Source organism: Ctenocephalides felis, unplaced genomic scaffold, assembly GCF_003426905.1.
Source record: "Ctenocephalides felis isolate EL2017-DRISC unplaced genomic scaffold, ASM342690v1 CF-g0.4_SCAFFOLD_03571, whole genome shotgun sequence".
In the NCBI taxonomy this organism is placed as follows: Eukaryota; Metazoa; Arthropoda; class Insecta; order Siphonaptera; family Pulicidae; genus Ctenocephalides; species Ctenocephalides felis.
Genome location: NW_020539725.1, coordinates 17,059,198 through 17,083,574, shown reverse-complemented (window position 1 = coordinate 17,083,574; position 24,377 = coordinate 17,059,198). Strand labels below are relative to the sequence as shown.

At 28.8% G+C, this 24,377-nt stretch overlaps 1 protein-coding gene across 1 annotated transcript; it reads right to left on the bottom strand.

Annotated features, from left to right (window-relative positions):
* Positions 1 to 762: 762 nt before the first annotated feature.
* LOC113384763 lies at positions 763 to 6,861 on the bottom strand. Its single transcript, XM_026622522.1, has 6 exons — positions 6,745 to 6,861; positions 6,525 to 6,654; positions 6,098 to 6,303; positions 5,118 to 5,201; positions 3,046 to 3,320; positions 763 to 889 (listed from the first exon to the last, which is right to left on the bottom strand). The coding sequence occupies exons 1-6, from the start codon at positions 6,859 to 6,861 to the stop codon at positions 763 to 765; spliced, it is 939 nt and encodes a 312-aa protein (XP_026478307.1).
* Positions 6,862 to 24,377: the final 17,516 nt, after the last annotated feature.

The window sequence follows — 24,377 nt, the reverse complement described above, 5'->3', positions numbered from 1 at the left end:
TATGAACATAATATTTTTTCAATAAATTATGCTATAATGAAGAATAAAATGTGGTATATTCAATTAAAACAAATTGTTACAGTTTTCATTAACATATATTTTAAAATATATTGAATATAAAATACTGTTTATACAAAATTTCCTTAAATATACCTATCGATCACATTCATTCATGATCCATTCATCACTTTCATTCATCTTTCAAAATAATATTTAGTGTGCAACAAATGCTATAATTAATTTTAATTATTTATAGTATTACGCGTCCAAATATTTCTCTAATAAAATTTCAGTCGTGCCATTTAATAATAATTCTATCATTTCTTTCTTTTGAATTTCAGGCATAATCATTGAAAATGTTTCTAAATATTCAATAGAATTTATATTAAACATTCATTCTACGTTCGCTTAAAATTAACTATATTTATATGTAATAAATAAATAAATAAATATATTTCTAATTATAGTATAACCAGCCAACGCTTATTGTCTGTCAAAATTTTCAAGAATTTTTCATGATGAAAAATCTGATGGTAGTGCAATAATAGAGTACTTTCGGTTTAGTGCGGTGACATTTTTAATTATTTCATATTTTTAAACAATAAATAAAAATAGGAAATAATTGATTATTTATTATTTCAAAAATCATTGTAATATTGAGTAAATCACGGTCAATATAGCTATTGCGATTCTTGAAATTCCAAATTATAAGTAGGTTATTCTGATGGTGTTTTTTTAGTATTTTCATATATTGTTTATTATTCAGACTTCGTTGCATGTCAAGTATAGTTGACGACAATCTTCTCCTGAGCGTCCACGTCTGCCTGCCTCGTAGAAGGCTTCGAATGTAGTACCGCTAGATCTTTCCAAGGCGAAGCTGGTTGCATATCTGGATTATAATAAAATATTTTAAAATAAATTAATAATTTTTTGTGAAATATATATAGCGGGTGTCTCTGAACTCAAAGTCAAGCCAAAACTTGGCGATAGAATTGATCGCAACTATTATAACAAAAATTTAAGAAAAAAATATTTCATATAGTTTGAAAATTATGAGCTTTTAAGTAGCTTTTGTGAAGTGTGATCATCTTGTTCTTATGGTTACTTTTTATTAACTTTGTCCCTTTAAGCTTTAGATCCGTAATCCTAAATAACATTTCTAGGGCCCCAGTCAAAAAGAATGACACAATTGCTCTAAGATTTCAAGAATTACGACTATTTGTTGAACTATGAATTTGAAATTTTCAAAATCAATCGACTTTGAGAGGCCCTTCTTTACAAAAAGTGCACTATTGGGGGCGTTCATTGTTTTTTTTTTAGGAATTTAGGTAAAAATTAATTACACGTGATTTCTTACTATACTGCTCCCTCACGTGATATTTCATGATTTTTTGTCAAACACCCATCCTAAAAACTTGGACGTCCTTTAAAGTGTTTTGGCAATTTCCTTGAAAAGTTTGCGAATTCAATTAGGATTGTAAAATGGTATAATACTTGTTAGTGTATAAAAAATCGGGAAAATGAAGTCTAAAAATAACACAATTAACAATCTGAACTGAATGTGATTAATATGCACTACAAAAATTATGTGATTTGTAGATTTTTATTTTTGAACTCGATTTTATTTATTGTGAAATTTTATTATCAAGTATTATACCATTATACCAATCCTGACTGAACGCCCAAACTTTTGAAGGAACTTATCAACCAATTTTGAACAATTTTAATTTGTAGTTTAACAAATAGTCTTAATTGTAGAAAACTTACGATAATTGTATTATAATTTTTGACTTTGGTCTTAGAAATGTTACTTAACGATTACGGTTCCAAAGTGTAAATTAACGAAAATAATAAAATCAACCACAATAACTGAGAAATTATCATAGTTTGACCAAAGCTCTAGGAGATGCTTAAAATAATTTTCAAATGTACATGGAATATTTCTTTGTTTCTAAATTTTTTTCATCATAGTTAGATTCAATGCTATTACCCCGTTTCGACTTGACGTTATGTTCTGGGAAAACCTTTATATGTATCAAAAAGTTAGGTTCTAATATGATTTGAAATAAATATTTTTTTGGATATAAGCTATTTTGTCATACATTTGAATTGTATGCGTGTTTGAATGTTAGGAATTGAAACTGAAATTTTATTAGATGCCTGTCGACAATATCTCAGCATTAACAGTTATACTGTGCTGATTTTAATTTAGGGTTCAAAGGAGAAAGATGTATTATGTTTGTTTGAATAAGTTCCCATTATTGCATTCAGTCTGCGCTCTACATTAACATATTCTGTAGACCGCATTGCTTTTGAGAGTAAACAAGTGCCTCTTTTTTGTTCGATTTCTTTTAATAAGAAAGATCAGTTTGTTTGTTATTTTGCTATCAGTTGAACATTAGTAGTTAATTATCAGCATTTAGTTTTTGCGTGTACGTTGGGTATAGTTGTGACATGTTGTGGGTCTTGTCCTTTTCGGAAGAAGATTAAACATTTAAAGTAAAATTTAATTTAACTAAGACAAAATTAGTAGAAGAAAAGGAAAGCAAAATTCAATGCACAACAAAATAGATTTCTTAATAACTTTGTTTGACAAAAATTGTTTTATGTTAAATTATATTCATAAGCTTTGTTTAGATGATTATGTTGTGATGCGTTACATATTTCTGACAACAAAAGTCGTTATAAACCATTTCGGTGTTTATACTTATTGTTTTTTAATCTATTTCTAACCGTTCACACCCCAAGGACGGTTGTGACACTCGCCCTTTTCTTGTATGATTTGATTTTATGACTATCAGTCATGGATTAAATTCATTTAAGGACAGTATTTCTATGTAGACAAATGTTCAAATTACCATTTAATTTACTTTTCTCCAAGCTATCTAGTAAATTAACAAAATTATGGCTGATACCCATATCTACCAAGTCTCCCCTAATAAACTTTTTTTATATTAAGAGTATTTTCTTTGAGATATATATGGGTATATTTAGACATTGTGTTTAGTAAAAGTAATTCAAAAAAAGAATATGATTTCCACTTACGCTCCAAGTTGGCAGAATATGCTTCCGCCTCCAATGGCCGCAATACATTCTGCACTAGCCTCGCATACTCGGCGTTGCATGCATGGTTCGACTGTTTCCACTTCGTTGGCCCTTGCGCTTTCACCGACGGATCTCATGTACCCTTTGAACATGGAAAGACCAGCTACGGCGGCGTCGCTTAATGAATCTTTTTTGCCAGAAGAACGTGCTTGTAGGGAACGGTGGGAGAATGAGGTCTTGAGAGCGTCCAGAAGGTTGACCACGATGTTGATGAACTGTATCCAAAAATCGATATATTTTTAATACGGAAATTGTAACTTTAAATTTGGTAAAAGTAACAAAAATATTATTTTTTTATGTTATCTGGTTTTTCGACGTTTTGGCTTTTCGACATTTTTTGGGCGACATTCTGTTATATATTATCTGGGTATACGGGTGACGTCCATAAACGAATTCTACATCACGTGTTGTGTGAATGAGTGTCATCCATGGACGACATGTTGCGCGACGGACTTCGCTTCAAAATTAATGACTATGGGTTAAACTATTAGCAATTCTAATTTGTATTGTAATTTTTAGTTTCGTATTTTTTAATTATCCAACACACTTTTATTTATAACGATAATATATTGTTGTGTCTGTCCCTTCAGTAAAGGGTTAACAATAGGTTTACGGGCTTATCTATACTTAACTCTACGGAAACTCGTTAAATTGACGTAATTCGTATTTTCTTTAAAAAATAAATATTAAATAAATTATCTCAGTGTAATATAAAACCTCACATATAAACAATATGGAAAAATTATCACGAAAAAATAGCAAACATATGAAATCTAGACGGTAACCATGTTTGACGAACGTGATTCTTTTAACATATTATTTGGATGTCTTTTATACATTTTTCCGAATGCAGTTTTAATACAACACATTTTCTACTTTTATTACACATTTCAGTAAGTTTTTTCGAAATCCTGATGTTGACATTTTGTGATATGAAACTTCGAGTGACGCGATTATCTTTTTTTGTTTGATTGTGTAAAAAATAACCTAACATAATCAAATTTAGTCCATTTAAGACCCCCTGTTAATATCATATTTACTGCTTTAAGGCATAATATTACAGATGAATCAAATTTATTAATTTTTTTTTTAACGAAATCATCTATCTCGTAAAATTGACGATTCCCCTAGAAGTAAGTTTACCGCACATTAACTTCAGAATTTAGAAAGTATATCAAAATTATAATTATATATAATATCTATTAACAAAACCACGAATTTACGACTCAAATTAGTTAAGATTGGTGCTGTTTTTTTTTATAATTTCATCTCAAACTTCGAGATCCGTCAAATTGATCGCCCTCGTGAACCTAGTGTCGAATACGGCAAATTTATACTTTAAGTTTATAGGAAAAATAAATTATTCATACAATTGTTGAAGTCGAAGTGCTTGTAGTTTTTTTTGTCGCTCATAATTTTGGAACGAGTGATTTATCTAAAATTTCAGCATTTTTTGTCATTCATTTTTCATTTGGAACATTACATCCATATATATGCAAATATATATGTCATGTAGCAAAATAAGTGATAAATATATACATTTTATTTATTTTAATATTCAACTTTAAATTTCCTGATATTACTTTTGATTGGATAAATCTACTGCTGACGCTAAATGTGGGAATTCAATACATTCAAATATTGTTATGTCAGTTGGTTTGTCTATATGGGATAAAATATGCCAAAAACTTTGTATTATGTACATTACCACAACCACTACTTCTATTTACAACCATAAACATTTATTACGGATCAACATTAATAATCAGTTATCCTGATGAACTTTTGCCATTTATAAATTTATGAAATAAGTTGGTCAATTCATATTAATGGAGGTTACTCATTGATTGAGCTTACAGTTTTGAATGCTGATAGTACTGTATTTGTACTTCTTTTAAATTTAATATTATACTTGAACTTTACTGATGAAAGGAGAAAAATAATCTACATTAAAAAGTTATTCGATTTTCTTTTATTTTTCGTAAAAAATCGCCATTTTCATATGTACTTACCTCTCCTGCTTGTTTGGCCATGGTTGACACTTGCTCAGGATCTTTGCTACCGAGAACCGCGCCTAACACCGCCGCCAAAATACCCTGCGGCAAGCAAGATAACATAGCGGATAGGATAGGTAGGCTAATACTACTCAAACAGTTTAGTTCAATTCAAAGGGATTGTGATCATTAGTGATGTTCAACATTTCGTCAATGTAACATTTTTAGCATCTTTTCTTCACATTTCAGAATGGATTTTCCATCTTACATTGACGAAGTTTTGTGAGCAGTGTTAGTAATGGACCGTGATTATTTGAAATAGTGAATCATTATGTACATCATTATTACTTATTATTTTATTATCTCCATATATTTGTTCTGATGATATATGAAGTTAATGATTTAATTTGAAATTGAGTAGTAATTTTTGAATAATGAAAATTGGTGTGTGAAGCAATTAGGCTATCTACGTGAAATTGAATTACATTGTTATACTTGTCTTATCTAATTGTAAGAAACATTCTTCATACACGAATATTCAAATGATTTTAAAACAAAATTCCATACTTATATACAGTTCCAACGTTGCAAAACTCTATACATATTTCTGCTATTTGAATTTCCAAATTGAAATATAAATATTTGATTATTATTTCATTGTTTCAAAATTGTTGTGGTTTCTATAAACTATGGTGAGTATAAGCTATGTTATGTGAATTATAAGTGAAATATTACAAATTAATTTTGAATAATCTGTATGAATATTGAATATTTGTTGATATTTGTGCATGTTGTGCATATATTATTGTAATGACTAAGCTAATATTTATATTTTTTGTTCTATGATTTGTATATACTTATTATTTTGAGCGTAAACACGTGACCCACTTCAATCAGTACAAGATTTCTAAAAGCGTGCCGTATGAAGAATATTTTCGATGTGCTTATTGCATGTGGTCAGAAGTAAAAAATCAATGTGATTAATATGTGTGAAGTACCTGCATTGGGGAGTTGCCATTGTCAACTTTGTCAATACCATCATTGGATACTCCACCGCCCAAGATTGCGGTCAGGATTTTGAGTCCTACAGAAAGCATATTTGCCCAGGGTGATGGGGCAATGGAATCAGTTTCTAAGCTATCGCTCTTGGAAGGCGCGCTGTGACCACCTCCAACACCATTGAAGATCATTTGCATCACCATTCCTGAAAAATATAAATGAAAATGATTGAAAAAAAACTTAAAATTGAAATTATCGAATCCTACTTAATATTATATCACCAATATTTAAAATTAATAGTCTATTGTAATTGAATATCTATCCGAATTGATTTAACTATTTTTTATAAGTTGATCCAAATACTGGGATAACTTTTTATTTTCCTCAAGTCTTTAACTTGCCATAAAATTAGAATGAATGACTTACCAAGCATGTTAGACCAAGAAAATCCTCCATCGTGTATTTGGTTCGTTTGGATGTCGTCTATATCATCCAGGGCAACTTTTTTCATCGCATTTGGTTTTTCGGCAAATTTGCGATCATCATCTTGTCTCGCCTGATACTGAGGATATGGCCTGTATTGTGGGTATAGTTGCTGGTGGTCCTGGTCAAGTTGTTGCTCGGATGCCTGTGGTAAACTACGAGCTACTTGTGGCAGACTGCGAGCTACTTGTGGCGGGTTTGGATATCCGAGTGTTGTCGTGATTGTTGAACAAATGATCATGGTCACCAGGGCCCATCCTATGCTTTGTTGATGATGCATCTTTATTGTTTCTGGAAATAAAGAAGAAGGATATGAGTTAAATCCAATAACGAAATATTTATTTACTGATTCCGAAGGATGAAAGAAGACTAAAAGGAGAGCGATACTTTATTTATATATTGGTAAGGATCACATGTAGGCACAGTTAATATCAAGAAAACAGTATGAGTTAAATGAATTTTATTCATTTTTTTTTTCAAGATAAATTTTTGGTAGATATTATTTATGGGAAAAACAAAATTGTTAGGTCTTAGTTTTATAATTACAAATTTATATATGCTTTATTAGATATATTTTGAACATATATTTGTCAAACGATGAAGTAGAAAAATAATTATCAATGAATGATTTATATATTGATATAGTCAAAAAGATTATTCTGCATAATAACATATTATGTACTAATTCCAAAAAGTGCTCATTTATGTAATTTATAATAAAACAATGTTCATAAATATTGTTTTACTTCTTTCAGATGTGGACTGTTATATATAATTACTTGACTATTTTATATAATTATTTTTAATTGGATCAAAAACATTTTTGAAGAAGAAAATTATCACGAGAAACTTAAAACAATTATGGCTTAGAACGAACAAATAAACTTATTTCATAATTAATGTAATTAAGTTTTATCAACTGTAATTATAGCAGTTAACGTTTCGATTCGAGGATTTTTAAACAAAGTGAATTCGCACGACACGAGCGGTTATGAACAAGTGTTTTAAATTTAGCCACCGTAACGTATCCCAAATTTCAGTGTTTTTATATGAATTTTAGATTCAACATATAACAGAGGTTATGAATTTTTTTAAATTATTATGCTCGTCAACTAATTGCTGTTTTGATTACCATGTGTAATTAGTGAACCTTCATCCTGGATTATTGAATTCAATTAAATTGCATCAATTGATAAATGACGTTTTGCAACTTAAAAACAAGAATATTACAAAGCATATAAATGGTTAGTATAATTTTAAACGACGTTTTTTTGTGAATTGCGGTCGTAAATGAAAACGTTGCGTTTATTAGTCCGTGCAAATGATTTCACTGCGTGGAATATATTTCTATAAACTGCATTTCAGGTTTCTCCATGCAAATAAAACATTTGCAAGAAGATTAGTTCTATTTCTCACTCTTTCATCAAGAGTATTCAAGTGAAAATCATGCGAGGTGAAAAATTTGTTCAATGTGTGCCAAGATTTTCTTCAGTTTTTTATGTCTTCGATATTTGAAGCAAAGCTCACAAATTGTACCGCGGTATAATTAAAATGAAGTTCATGATTTATGGTTGGCTTGAAAATCGTGTACATTTTTGAGGCCGTTCATTTTAAGAAAGTTTTGTTTAAACTCGAATTATTTAAAATGCTTTGTTGCTGAACGCCTGCACTTGCAACCTACTTTGGTCGTTGTGTATTGTTTTGAGAACAAGATTTTCTTTCTCAGTTTGACACAAAAGCGGCTAATTTATAAAAGTATATTTAGACGGTTAATCTTTGAATCCAACAATAGTAAAAGAATTTACTGTGTTTATTTTATCAGTGAAAAGTTTTTTTTTCGCGAATTATTGCTAATTTAACACAGTGATTAAAATGCAATTAAAATATTTTGTATTAAAGTTGCCTCAACCGATTTTTTTTAAAGCAATCGGATGGAAATGTGACTATAGTTTTGTAGTTATTATAATTTGATTTATTCCAATTATTTAATGGAAAAAACCATGATCAACTTTTTGATCCAAAATTATGCGCGATTTTTAAGTGAAGACTGTGAAGCGCTATAAATGCAAGGTATGTATAAACATTTTAATTAATTTTGTTTAGTATCTCTAATATTTGAATTGTCAAATTTGATGAAATCTTAGAAACTTCACTTATTGAAACATGTTAATAAATAAAGTACATAGAAAAATTCTGTGGTACGTCAATTATGCTTTCACAAACTCACCGAAGACATGAAATGTTGGATTTTTTTCTTCAAAAAGATTTGAAAGATTGTACAAATGCCAGTGGGCAGTGTGATATTTCAGTGAGGAAAATTGTTAGATAGATTATTTAATGGATTAATGATGTTTTATAGAAAGTATATTTGTGAACAACTATGAAGGCACAAGAAAAAGACTTTCGACGGAATTGGTCTTTTTTTTCTTATAATTTATATATGCAATAAAAATATTTTAACATGCAATTAATTTTCCCTTGAAAGACCCATTTTTCCGAAACATTTCTTTCGTGCCTTATCCACGTTACCCACACGTGACTTCGAATGACCCACATTCTTTGCAACAACAATAAGCAAAAAAAATTCTTCTGCATAACTTAACATTAATGAGACATGCAATCTGCAGCATCTCTCATCATATATGCACGTTTTATTTAACTAGTTCAAGACTATTGATGTAATAACAGTACATCTACGACAGTTTTCTATTATTTCTTCGAGTCCCGTTGATTTGCCTTATGTGTGTGCTTGTCACTTTCTTATGATAAATTTGCTTTGATGATTATAATTGTTTTGTGTGCGCATCAATGCTTTTAATCAAAGCGAAAGATCGAGGTCGATAATCAGTTACAGGTGAGAAATTTGATGGAGTTCAAATGAGTCATTTGGATTTGTGTTTATAAATTGATTGGAGATTTCCGTTAAATTATAAACAACGCGTGACCTACTTTTCTGTAGGTTTTGAATCAATTGAAATATATCCAAAATCAAATCATTATTATTTTTACAAATTGTTACAAATTATTACAAATTATTTGCATAAAATGCAGTTGTGAGTACACCATCGAAATGTGCAATTTTATTTTGACTTCTGCGATTCTGCAATTGCAATGTGTGTCCAAGAGTGTTTTTTTTTATCACACTTTCGAGTTGAAAGTGTGAATATTCCTAATAACAGGAGAACTTAAAAAAAAACTGTGACATAAAAATAATTCTTGTCACAAAACGAACATTATGCGAGAAAACCAGCATATGCCGCAAATTTGCAATTTTTTGCCTTTTCGTTGCTCGTCTAGGATTTTAATAAAACTTGACTTGATGATGGATTGTTATATATCTTCATCATAAAATATTCGAGGCTTTAATATTTAAAAATATTAAAGTTCAGAAAAATAAGCTGCGCGCTATTTAAGGATACAAATATGTAAAAAAGGCGCTGAAGATAATTGGAACACGCGAAATTGAGGAGTTCGTAGCCTTAATAACGCAGAATCATCTTTACGTATGCAAAGCACACAGTGTATTTTTCTAAACTTTAAATAAATTTCATAATTAAACCACTTTTCATGAGCTTCTAATACTTCATGATGAGTCAAATTCAATTATTTTTTCAAGTTTTATCAAAGATCAAGACGTGTAATGGAAAGCTCTTCTAGTCAGATGTTTTAAAAGAAGAATATAACAATTACTAGTGAATGATACAAATTCTAAAATTAGTTCAACGATTAAATATTGTATTAATCTCGTACTTAGCTATATGCAATCAAAATCTTAATATATATTTTAAATATTGTTTTGATAAATGTTAGTTTTAATAAAAGATCAATCTATTTGGAAATTTTTAATGTTTTTGTCTGATATGGGCGATTTAATAATTGATGATAATTTGAATTTGCTTTTGACATCAATTTTACCTTAGATTCTTACTATCGTATATAACAATAAAATTTATATATTATTTATTAAATATGGCGGACTCGGGTGAGGACTTTTGTCATTCATCGGACGATGAAGGAATGCTAAAGCAGTCAAATTTTCAAGCAATTAGTTTGAGTTTCATTTTTTTAACCTTACGTTTTTGTCATTATTATAACTGTCAAGGTAATTTCTAATTGATTCTTCAGGTATTTTTGTGTTATCTTTTCCCGTCGTCACTAATTAGCTTGGTCAAGCAAATTGCGTAAAATAGAAGCGAAATACTTGACGTGAATGCTTACAAACAACCCTTACAAACAGTGTTTAAAAAAATTTCGGATATCATGACCAATTTAAAAATAAATTGACCATCAATTTTTGTACCTTGCTGAAACTTTTACTGTCCCCGAACGTGTCTATACTATTTATACTAGTAGGGGGCGTCCATTAATCACGTGAGCGAGTTTTTAATGATTTTCAGACCCCCCTCCCCCTTGCTTATACATGGTGACATTCAAAAATACCCCCCTTCCCCCAAACATCACGTGTATTTTTAGTTACGTTTAAAAACTGTAAAAAATAGTAAAAAAAATAAATACACGTGATATCTTACTATACCTCCCCCTCCCCACGTGATATTTCGTGATTTTTTTCAAACCCTTCCCTAAAAACGTCACGTGATTAATGGACGCCCCCTATCTTTGATAGTACTAGCCAAACAAAATATTGTGTCAACTCCGTTAGAAATCTGAGAACTGTACTGTTATTATAATTTACAACAAAGATTTAGGAAAGATAAGTGTTTTTTTCATGTCATATGTGCCACAACTGTTATGTAATATTTGCGTTCTAGCGGATTTCAGCTAACTTAATTTTATAACTGATCTTTGAAGATCATAATGATACATATTCTGATCTTCATTTAATCATCGAAAATAAACAATGGTGACTTCCAAACTAGTGGTCTCATTATTGATTCGTGGAGAAGAGTTGTGATTGACCTTGAGGTGTTCGTGTTGGCTTTGAACAACGGTACAGACTTCCCGAAAAATATTTTCATGTTGTGACTCGGTATGGTATGTGGGTCGACCGGGAATATCACACATTCCGAACTTGAGTATCGCTCAAGTGCGCCGCGCTACAAACCTGTATTTTTTCTCTCGATGACCATAACAATAAAACGTCGTTGTTTTTACGTACATGCTGCGCCGAACATATGATGGTTGACTTTTGGAAAAATACATAGAGGCATAAAAAATACCTATAGCGTTTAAAATCTATAAAAGTTTATAATGCCTTAATTTAAATATTTTTTATTTTATGCTTTTTTTAATGTGCAGTTTTTAGTTCTATTCTGTGATTAATAAAGATACTAGAGTTGAGATTGTGATTTAGCAATTAATGATAGAAGAATAATATTTAAAAAAAATGAGAAAATAGCGCGTTCTTTAACTATGGCGCTTTCATTGAACTGTGCGCACAATTTTGTATTGTCAGAATCAAGGTAGAATGTTATTTTATGGTAAAATGCCACTTTCAACTATTTATTTTATTCCGGCATGTCCTCCAAATATTCTAAATATCTTGAAATTCAAAATATACTTTGTTTTTTTTTCAAAAGTTAAAATATAAATAGCCAATATGGTCACAGTAAACATTGATCACAGTTAACTGGTTAACTTCCTAATCTACGATTTAGATTTGAATATTCTGGTCCAAAATTGTACCAGATTATTACGCAGAGTTTGTGATCATTTTCCAAAGCACATATGGATCTAACAGACAATGTAGAGTCACAAAAATAAAAATAATTTTGTAGTTTAGTATTTTGCTTAAATAAATATTTCGTAATATTTGCATCTACCACAATTATTACATCAGTCTATAATTGCGTATAAAATATTTGACTTAAAACAGGCTGGATTACCGTACGCGGGCTTTGGCCGTAATATTTACTTCTGGCCCGATTATAGTACGCGGGCTTTCCCCGCAATATTTACTTCTGGCCCGTTTATAGTACGTGGGCTATATTTACTTATATAATATTTATTTTTGGCCCGATTTACTTATATTTACGTTTGGCCCAAACATCGTGCGCGGGCCATGCTCGCAATGTTGTAGGATGGTTAGTTAATATTAAGTTTCTGGATTCAATTTCTAGTTTTAATATTATATAAGTTTGATTGGATGACCAGTTATTAACAAAAGTGTGTAAAGCAACATAAGTTGCTAATAGTAATTTATTTAAAATATATCTCGAAATATTTATATATGTATACTTCTGGTGAATGCCAAAATGAAAATTCTTTGTGGACTACTACATGAAACGATAACAACTAGTTTTTAATGTTCGTATAATGATGACAAAATGGCTTCGTGATACTACGGCTAAAATTGAACTTAGTTTACTTTTCTTGTTGTTTTGCCACATCATCAATCCAATATATATCATACGAATTAATATTTTCAAGTTCATCACTCTTTTGTTTTCTAATGAAAATAAAAGTCATGCATATATTTAATCCTTCGGTCATGTGTAAAGTTTGATCCGGTCTTTAATGTATTATATAATGGCAACAAGTAAAGAGAAAATATCGGATGTAGCAAAGAAAGTTGTCGAACATACCAGTCACTAGAACCGGCAATTTTGCTTTTGAAACTAGAATTCCTAAATTCGATATCCGATAAATGAACAAAAGTGAAGTTGTTCTGTTCGCTTTCACATAAAAGATTTTCTAAGTAACCATTTTCTTTTTCCACTTAAAACAATGCAAATTCAATTCTAGTTTAATGGATCAATATAATTGTAAAGAAATATTTATATCTTCAAGAGGTCATATTCAATTCTGAAATAACTTTAAATGAATAATATGCCGACATCGTTTTGACAATCTTTTTGTACGAGATTCGCCTATAGACGACATCCAGTGTGTTGACTTTTGCTTCAATAATACTCTGGATTAAATTATTGAGAAATATGTTATTGTGTTAATTTTTAATTAACACAGGTCCACAAAAAAGTTGTCTCTATTGGGTGTGCGGCATATGCTTTCCAATGTAGTTTTTATCCCTGAACATAGATGTAAAATCAAAATTGGAGGTCTAATGGCAAATAACCGAAAAAAAATAATAAAAAACGAAAACGTCTCCGATCTAGTAAATCTTCTGCCTGATAATCAAAATCTTCTAGTTTGTGCCGTTTCTTAGTCTTTTTTACATAAAATGACTATTGAGTATTTACTTAAATGATCCATCAAGTTATTTTTGTAGATTTCAGCAGTAATTTGCAAACATATTTTCGGATATTCATTTGCAAGTATGTTTTCAGATTACCCAGGGACAATGAAGAGTATGTATGTATGTTGGCAAATTACTGCTGCATTATACAAAAAAAAAAACTCAGCAAATCATTTAATTGAAACTCAATAGTCATTTAAGATGAAAAGGACCAGGAAATGACAGAAATTATAAGATTTTAATTATAATGGAAAAGTATGATTAGATCTGAGATTTTGTCGTTATTTTTTTTCATTTTTGACCCTTAATTTTGACTCGAGGTTCGTGTTCAGCGGTAAAAACTACATAAACGAAACCATATGCCGCACAACCCAATACAGACAATTTATTGCGGCATATGATTTGTGTAATTATTTGTGCGGCTTACAATGTTGAACAACTTACAATGTTTTGTGTAATTATTTGTGCGGCTTGCTGGCTCGTACAGCAGCGCCAAGATATCAATGATCATAGCTATTCTGATCTTCAATTGATCATCAGAAACCAACAATTGTGACTTCAAAATAGCGAACACGGACGAGAAGAGTTATGATTAACCTTGAGGAGTCCGCTTTGAACAACAGTACAAACATCCCGAAAAATTGGGTTAAAAAATACACCACTCGCAAATTTACCATTGAGAATCAAATCTATCAGCAGTATCATTCTATTATAGCCTTTTTGCTTTCTTAGAATACAAATAAATAAATATACGACTAGCGATATAAATATTTTATTATTCCTCTAAAACTAAACCATAAAATTTGTCTCCGTAGCAAAATAGTGAATTCAAATTGTTCATTTATTTAGGTCACAAAGATACCAACACTAATGTCTACATTTGTCACATCAGTTTCGAATGTAACGGCTTTTGCTATCGCAGAGCAAAGCTCGCTAACTGCACTAACTGTACATCCGGCTGTCTGTACTCTAGTAGGATGCTAATTGGAATTGAGTAGCAACTTGCACGCAGTTGATCAAACAGCGATGATCTAGATTATTGCACAAACACTTCGTATATCCACCGTTATCGGTTATAATAGATGCTCCAGTTCAAAATTAACTTAAACGCAAACTTCTGGCATAGATTCAGTACGCTTGGTTTAAGAAATTTCCATCGATTTCCATATAGATGAAAATGACTTAGGTAAATAGTTCTGATCCGTTAAATAAATGACAAATTTAAAGATTCGCATTCATGGCGCCTGAACAAATGTTCTTTTTTTTAATTTTTTATTCGTCTACTTGTCTTTTCGTTGCATAACGAATACACCTATCCCACGTTTTATACGGAAGATAGGTTCCATAAAAAACCGTTCTAAACGACAATCACTTTTTTGTCAGTTTTTATAATATGATAAATAACAAACATATTGAACGAAATCTTATAAATAATAATATATTTAATATCAAACACATTCAATAATTTCAATATTATTTCAACGATGAAACAAATATAAAAATCTATTTTACGCTATCAGTTATAAATAAACACTAATTGAAAACAATGAAGATATTTGTATTGCAAATGCAAAATTAATAAATTTCGTTAAAAAATTATTTTCACAAACCGTGTAAAACGAGTACCATGTAAAAGAGGGATAGGTGTATCACAAATTTATATAAAATTTACTCTTTTTCTTAACTGATTATAATATTATATTTACATTATGCCAAACTCCAGTCATTATCACAAAATTTGATAATGTTATAATATCAAAATTAATCAATATTGTTAAATTTCTGTTTTAAATAAACCCGACAGAACAACGTGTATTATACGTGCTAAATGAAAACCACTATGATAATATGATGTATAACAACTAATACAATGAACGAAAAATAAATATTAATATCAAACATATTCAATAAATTATAAGAAAATTTATTTCAATGATAGAACAAATAAAAAAAAACCTATATTAAATATTGCATTTTCTTTATAAATCAAAATTGAAATTGGTTTGTACAGATATAATCTTTTACTCTCTAGGGTAATTATTTTTTCTTCAATTTTTCTCTTCTTAATCTTCTGCAATTGTTGAGCAATATTTTTTTTCATGAATTAAAGATTTTGTAAAAAATGATTCTGTTATTTGTTCATCTTGAATGAATTTACTCTACCTATTATAATAAAGCACTACTTAAAAGCAATGATGCTCTTTGTTTTGATATTTGAAACAATCTGGCTTATACACACAAAAAAATTAGTTTTGATCATAAAACGTGGAATTTCCATCTTATCTACATATTTGCATCATAGATTACTAAGAATTCGTAACTGTAACATACATTTCGTGGTGTTGCATTTTGACTAAAACATTTTGAGAAAAAACAATGGAAATGTAATTGCAGATATAAGCAAATTATAGTTTATTGTTTATAGTTCCGTGTAAATGCAAAATTAATAAATTTCGTTAAAAAATTATTTTCACAAACCGTGTAAAACGTGTCCCATATAAAAGAGGGATAGGTGTATCACAGATTTATATAAAATTTTCCCTTTTTTTAAACTGATTATAATATTATATTTACATTATGCCAAACTCCAGTCATTTTCACAAAGTTTGATAAATGTTATAATATCAAAATTAATCAATATTGTGAAATTTCTGTTTTAAATAAACCCGACAGAACAACGTTTCAAAATTTATTTAATTTACATTACAGAATACTAATGATTTTTAGATAGAGATTGTGAATTACTTTTTAAATTTTTAGAATTAAGAATTTTTTTAGACTTTGATAATTGTTTAGACGGGTCGTGAACTCGAAGTTGTATATAGTGTTATAGATAACTCTTATTAATGAGAAGAAATTTTGATGTTGATTTTTTGTCATTAGAGCGATAAGCATTACGTATTTCCATAGCGATATTATCAATGAATCTCCATATCATAAGTATTAAATATTTAATATGTACAGAGTTTATGGTGGTATCTATATATCTATCAGTCATTATTGTTTCCTATGAACATTGCGGTCTTTTAAATGACTATTTTCCTGACCCACTATTTTATTAAAAAAAAAATTTAATTTATATAAACGCAAAGCCAAATACCATTAATGACTGTAATTTAATGCGTGAAAAAAATTAATGCATTGGTTCTTAATTATAAATACATTAAAAGCTTCTTTTTTTCGAAAACATTTAATTTTTCATTTATAATTATTTTTATATTTCAGAATATATATGTATACCTTACTCTTAATATTTTCGCTTCGTACAATATATTTATAAATAAAAAAATAAATATTTTTTTGAAAAATAAAATATTTCAAAAAATGTTTGTTTAGTTTTTCATTTAAAATTATTTCTACGTTTCTGAAATACTGAGAGGATAAGATTCCATATCTCTGAAATGCCATAATAATTATAAATGAAAAACTAAATATTTTTTTGAAAAAAAATGGAGGGTTATGGTTCATTTATAATCAAGTGACAATGTATTAATTTTTCCATACATTATTGAACTACATTATTGAATGTGTTACTGGAATTTCTCGTTGTATAGAGATTCTTAGATGCAAATATAAGATGAATAAAATTATTGAGGCAAATGAAGAAAAAATATGAAAATTATAAAAAATATAAATTAAGGATTTTCAGAAAATACAATAAATCTCATAACCAGTCAAAACGTTTACTAAGAGATCAGACCAAAAATGCTTTTTATGCTAAAGAGCGTATTATGCGGATTGATACTATATATTTTAACCATAGAATGGTATCTGTACGCCTCTGAGGCGTACATGCAGACAAGAATGAATAATTGAATAGTGATGGTATTTTTGTAATGAGAGTTTTGTAAAAATAAAAAGACTATTTGGTACTAATAGCTAAGACTAGAGTTTTATATTTTCTGAAATAACCTTTGATGATGTCACAAAGTATAAAATAACTAGGGTTGAAGTGCAGAAACTGTCGAATTATGTGGTAAATTGTAGAACTGCCCGAGCCGTAATTAAAAATCTTGCTATGAAACCCAAAAACATTTGTGCACATTATTAAAATCTCTATAAAATATCTGTACATATGCCCAATAAACATTTTTGACCGCCAAATGACATTTTTTTAACTTATTTTTTATTGAGATTCCATAACCGCTGGACTCGCCATCCCAAAAATTTAATCAGTTCTTCATCTTATCAATACAAGTAAAATGTTTTTTGAATTATTAAAATCGGACGCTCCGTTCTCTTAAAAACTGAGTTACCATTTTAGGTACTTTTTGCCCCGTATCTTTAAAACGGCTAGACCTGCCTATGCCAAAAACTAATCAGCACGTCTCCTTATAATAGGAATCGAATGTTTTTTTGAATAATTGAAATCGGTTGATCCTTGTTCCCGAAATTGTCGACAAAAATTTGTATCCGCACACACACACACATCCATTTTTTCTAAGGTATGCCAAAATATTCAGAAAACTTTGAAACGTAAAGATATATAAAAAATTTCATTTTTTATTTTTTTGGGATTACTATAACTTACCCTACGAGAAGTTAATAAATAAAAAGGAAAATTATAAAAAAATTTAATTTATGGATTCTTGGAAAATATTGTCAATCTCAGTCAAGACGTTTTCTAAGGGATCAGATAAAAAATGCATCTTATGCTAAATAGCTCATTATGCGGGTTGGTACAATATATCTTAAAGTGCAGAAACTGTCGGACTATGTGGAAAATCGTACTAAGGATGATCATATAACCTCAAACATCAAAGAACCTCGATAGGATTAAATTTTTTTACCTATTATTTTGATAAGTAGATCTTTTTGTATTTGTATTTTTTTTAAGATGATAAAATAATTGCACTTTTTAAAGAAATTAAATTTAAATGAATTATATTCTTGCACTTTCTAAAAAAATGATGTTTTAAATATTATTGATTTATATTCTGCTAAAATATTCACTAATAATTATGTCTAAAGATATAATATAATATTAGGAATTGTTCAGCGACAATTTTATGTTGTTTTAACATCACATACGAAGATTTCTATTTAATCACATAATGCTTTCAATTACTCACTTTATTAATCTGTTAACTGTGAATCAATTGATTTAAGCAAATCACTGTTTAGCTATTCGCGAACATCCTGTATCATTTTCCGATGACAAAGAAACATCCGCATTCTTTTCGTAGAAGAGCGCGTCGCGATTGTAAATTCACCGTGATCTCGCGGTTGTTGCAACATCCGGCGGAGAAAGCACGCGAGAATGCTGTATTTTACCAAACTGTGTCGTGATTCAGGACAACAGACACTACAATATTAAATAGTTGGACATCTCGACATTATTTTATTCAATATATGCATTAATTATTATACACGACAAAGGTTCTTAAGACTCAATATTTCTGGAAAATAAATTAGAGTTTATTGAATGCAAATAGTATTTGAATATACTTTGTAGAATCTAGAAGACAAGATTATGCATCTCTGTACATTTAATCGTTTTTGTGCAACTGAATTGTTTCCCAAGAAGTATTTGACTTCAATAAATGAGATCCCAGTGAATCTGCCATCCCAGCGAATAAGTGGTTAAGTCGAATTTTGGCAAAAATGTTTCTCTAAAAATAATTATTAAATTGAAAAACTATTCATTAGGAATAAAAGTTAATGAAGCAAGCTCAAACCAAAAATTTCAAATACGCGATATTACACGTGTATTAGAACTTAGAAATCAAGCTTTGCAAAATAGTGAAAATTGACTTGACAACTTAATATAATGAATTGCCAAACGATATTAAGATGAAAGAAGAAAGAAATATTATAAGGGAATTGAAGATTGAATAGATATTTTAATTAATATAAATATTATATTGTAGTATAATGAAATAGACAAATAATATGTATATATTAGGTTGTCAAATATCTCCTTTCCGCTTTTTTGCTCTTGGTTTATAATACAAAAAGGCGGAAGGGAGATATTTGACAACCTATTATAAAATAAGAAAATTGTTTCATAATCTCTCATACCAGATACACTTGTCTGACTGAGATATGAAAATAATTTATAAATAAATAAATAAACTTATTCACTGGGATGACAGATATGAAAATTGCGATATTGAATTTACATCTGTAGTAATTTTTGTTCGTTGTTTATTTGAACATTAATCAGAAAGATCAGATACAAGATTTTGTGATGAGAAGGCAACCACAGTTGGCCTATCTTTCTTTACGGAATTTTTGTACTAGAATTTCTTTACTAGGGATTTTTTTAATTTGAAGGTGTGTTAGGGCTATTTTTAGTTGAAAACGTATTGCTATCTATATTTGAAGTGAAATTTCACTATTATTTTCCCAAACGGATTTCTAAGCCTGCTTCCAATCTTCTGGTTGGAAGTTGTCAATATCACAATTATTTGGTATACGGATTAAAGTGGTGCCGAGAATGTAGTTATATTAAATAAAAAGGCTAATTAGAAATAAACATTAACTTCCCGTATGGTAAGTTATATTAATCGTCCAGAAATCGAAAACGAAAATTTTTGCATCTCTTTACCTTTGAGATTTCTGAAATGTTGATATAACTACCTCAGAAAAATTGATGTGTGTATGTGTATGGATACAATTTTTTGTCGACGACCTCGGTAGCGCCGATTAACCGATTTAGATTATTTAAAAAACATTCGATTACAATTCGTAGGGAGGTGCTGATTAGTTTTCGACAGATAGGTCTAGCTGTTTCGGAGATTCAGGGCAGAAAATCGGATTTAAGTTTATGAGAGAACGGAGCATCCGATTGAAATGATACAAAAACCATTTTACTTGTGTTGACGTAATGGAGAATTGATTAAGTTTTTGCAAAGGCAGGCCCAACGGTTTCAGAGATCCAGAAAAAAAAGTTGAAAAAATGGCATTTGGTGGTCTAAAATCAGATATTTTCAACAATTATTAGATTAATCAGATATTATACAAAATTTTCCATATTTAATTTTTTTAGACGTTTTTAACATTTTCAAAAATGTTGAAAAAAATTCAAAATTCTTAAAAGAAATATAATTTTTTATTTATGAGCTTATAAAATATTTAAAGTAATGTAAAGTAAAACTTATCAAACTTGTAGCAAAAAGCCTTGGGGCACAAATTTTAAATAAATTCTAAATTTTATATTTGCAAAACGTTTTTATATTCAAATACATTAGAATCACATGGAAATTTTACAAGTGATTGATTATTATTTTGAGTAACAAGACAATTAGCTTCATGTCTATTACCATTGTGCGATAAAAGTACAACACAAACGCAGCGTTTCATGTTTATTGAGTACAAGAACTTTCTACTATTGTGGTCTTCTATAAGTGGTAAATCTATTAGCAGCTATAATAAACGGCGGTTAGGTATATAGTCTGTTGGGCACGATTTATTATTTTTTACCGCGTTTTTTTTATTAATAATTAGAAATATTTATGACAATTTATCTTCAAATTTTATGATATTTGGTTAAGAAATTATATCGACTATATTACTACAATTTTTTTGATGACTGCATTTATAAATCTCCTATAAATATGTATGAAATTATGTTGATACTATAAGAATATGGATATGGATATGGATATGCTACCTTGAATATAGATGCAAATTTTTCATTTTTATTTCGATTTCTTAGATGTGCTTAATATAAAATACTTTATAATCAGACTAATTAATAAATTTACTTTGATTAGATAGGTATCACTGACATACACCTTTCTAAAACATATTATTTTCAATGTTTATTTAAATAATGAATAAATTCTTCATTATTCCGTCTTTTTTCCTTCTGGCTTCCTCTCCTTCAAATGATGGATTAATTTATAAATTATAAATATATTAGTGCATTTGCATTAATTTATTTGATTTGAAATAATTATTAAACAAATAATTTAAATTAATTCAATTATTATAGTAAATCATTGACCGTGATACATTGACCGCGAAAGAGAATCCAATCGTACTAATAAGGAATTTCGACTACGTACAAAGTTGAAGTAAATTTTTCGGAAGTAACAATAATTAGCAAGATTTAAAATAAGATATTTGTGAAAAAAATCTGCACATACACAGCAAATGCTGTAAGTGATTTAAGGAAATTATTCGTATATTATCCTTTCTGAAATTATGAATTTTCTGAATTTGAATTGATTATTCAACGTCTTGTTCCATGTACAATTTTAGTCGATTAAATTTATTTATAGGGTGTCCCAGACTTTGACGTCAAGCCGAAACGCGGTGATAATATTGACCTTAACTATCTAAAAAAAAATTGAAAAACAATACCTCACATTGTTTAGAAATTATTAGCTTGCAACCTAGGTTTGAGAGCTTTGGTGTAATTATGGCCATTACGTGGTAATGAGATTCCATATACATACGTGTGTATAAGAATCCAGTTTTAATTCAATTTTTCATTCATTATTGTTTTTTAGTTTTTTTAATTTTTAAATTATTTATGAAATTGGAACATTTGTTAAACTCTATAATAACTAAAAATTATTCTCAAATGTAACATGTTCAATTTATGTATAACTTTTGAAGCTATTTAACATGAGTTTCAAATTCCTAAATAATAAATAAGTTTATATATGTATATAATCTTGAAATCGACTTTAAAACATATAGGTTTTTCAGCCACGAGTCGTTTTTCTTTCTTTTTTTTCGACTTGTGGCTGAAAAACCTTAACAATATGTATATAAGTATATAACATATATTTATATTCATGTATGTTACTATTATATTATTAAATTTACTTTTATTATTATCTATTTCAGATTGGCTGATATTCGAGTTGTTGAGTCATAGGAGGTATGTTTTTTATTCAGATTTCTATTTGTTTAACTGAAGCTATATATATATATATATATATATATATATATATTTAAGTGAATATAATATATTTTTTATGCTTCTATTTTTTTAAAAAGATTATAAGACAATCATTAAAGAATCACAAAACCGAGAACAAGTACAATATTTTTTCAGGAGAGTCGTGATACTCTGATTTTATCAGTTATTGGTTCAAATATAACAGTAACAGTAATCTTTGGCTTCAGAATTAGGAATATTGTAAGAAATTTCTTACTACGTGATATCAATATTACAAAAAATCACTCTTATTAAATATTGAGCACTGTATAATGTATAAAAGTTTTACGGTCGATCATTTTATGCACAAAACATACCAGTATGAAATAATCCTATACTATGGACAATTTTTCACTCGTTTATCTAGAACCTTCTGCCGCACTTTTTGATAAACACTGAACAATATTTCTCTAAATTAATTTTATAAGTACCCTAAAATTGTTGCGAAACCGTTCAAACAATGGTGTTATTAGATGAGGCTAAAGGGTATTGTTTAGATTTGTGTGCAACATTACTATTGTGTTATTATTGTAACTCGTCATGGAAATAGTAAGAGAAAGTATCCACTATATGCGATCTAAATTATAGTTATATAGAAATTTGTTAATGACAAACGTAATCGGTTCATGCCCATTATATATGAAAAACGATGTAAACAACAATGCCTCACAGATTTTGTGACCGATAAGGAAAATATTATGAAACACTAATATCACATAATAGTTTAATGATAGATAGATGGGCTATGCATGATTTTAAAGTAACGAACTTTTCGATTTCCACTCACATTATTTGAGGAGAGTTAGTAGTAATTTATAATTAGTAATATGAGTGAAAATCGGCAAGTCTATTTGGAAAAATTTGATTGAAAGAAAATTTTAGGAAAATGTATTTGACTAATATATTTACTTATAATCATATCAAAATAGCTTGCCATCAGTGTCTAGTTGCAATTTTCTATTTTTGATGAATCTGTTTGAAGAAAAAATAGCAACTAATGAAAATATCTTAATTAGTTTCGACTCTGGAGGCAAATTGAGTTATTTTTACAAATTTTTGGTATAAATGTATGTTTATTCATAAATAAATAATTAAAAATGATAATATTCATATTATTAATAAATATGGTTTACATTTAAATTATACAGGTCCAAAAAAATAATGTTTATTTGAGATGTGCGGCATAAGTTTCCAATGTAGTTTTCACGACTGAACAATAATTTGAAGTCAAATTTAAGGGTTAAATGGCAGAAAATTAAAAAAAAATACAAAATCTCCGATCTAGTAATTCAACATGATAATTAAAATCTTACAATTTCTGTCATTTTCTGACCTTTTTCGCCTTAAATGACTATTAATTACTGACTTAGATGATCTATTAAAGTTTTTTTTGTAGAATACAGCAGAAATTTGCAAATATATTTTCTGATATTCAATTGAAAACATGTTGCAGATTACGTAGAGGAAAGGAGTGTAAATATGTTACCAACACAAATTAATAGATCATTTAATTGAAACTCAATTGTCTTTAAAGATAAAAAAGTCCAGGAAACGACAAAAATTATGAGATTTTAATTACAGGGCTGAAGAATTACTAGATCGGAGGTTTTGTCGGTTTTTAATTTTTTTTTGTCTTTTTACCCTCAAATTTGACTTTAGATTCGTATTCATTTTTAGGCTTAATTGTTAGATCCAAAAATTCATTTCAAAATCAAAATACGGAACCCATTTTTTCCTTTTAACGATT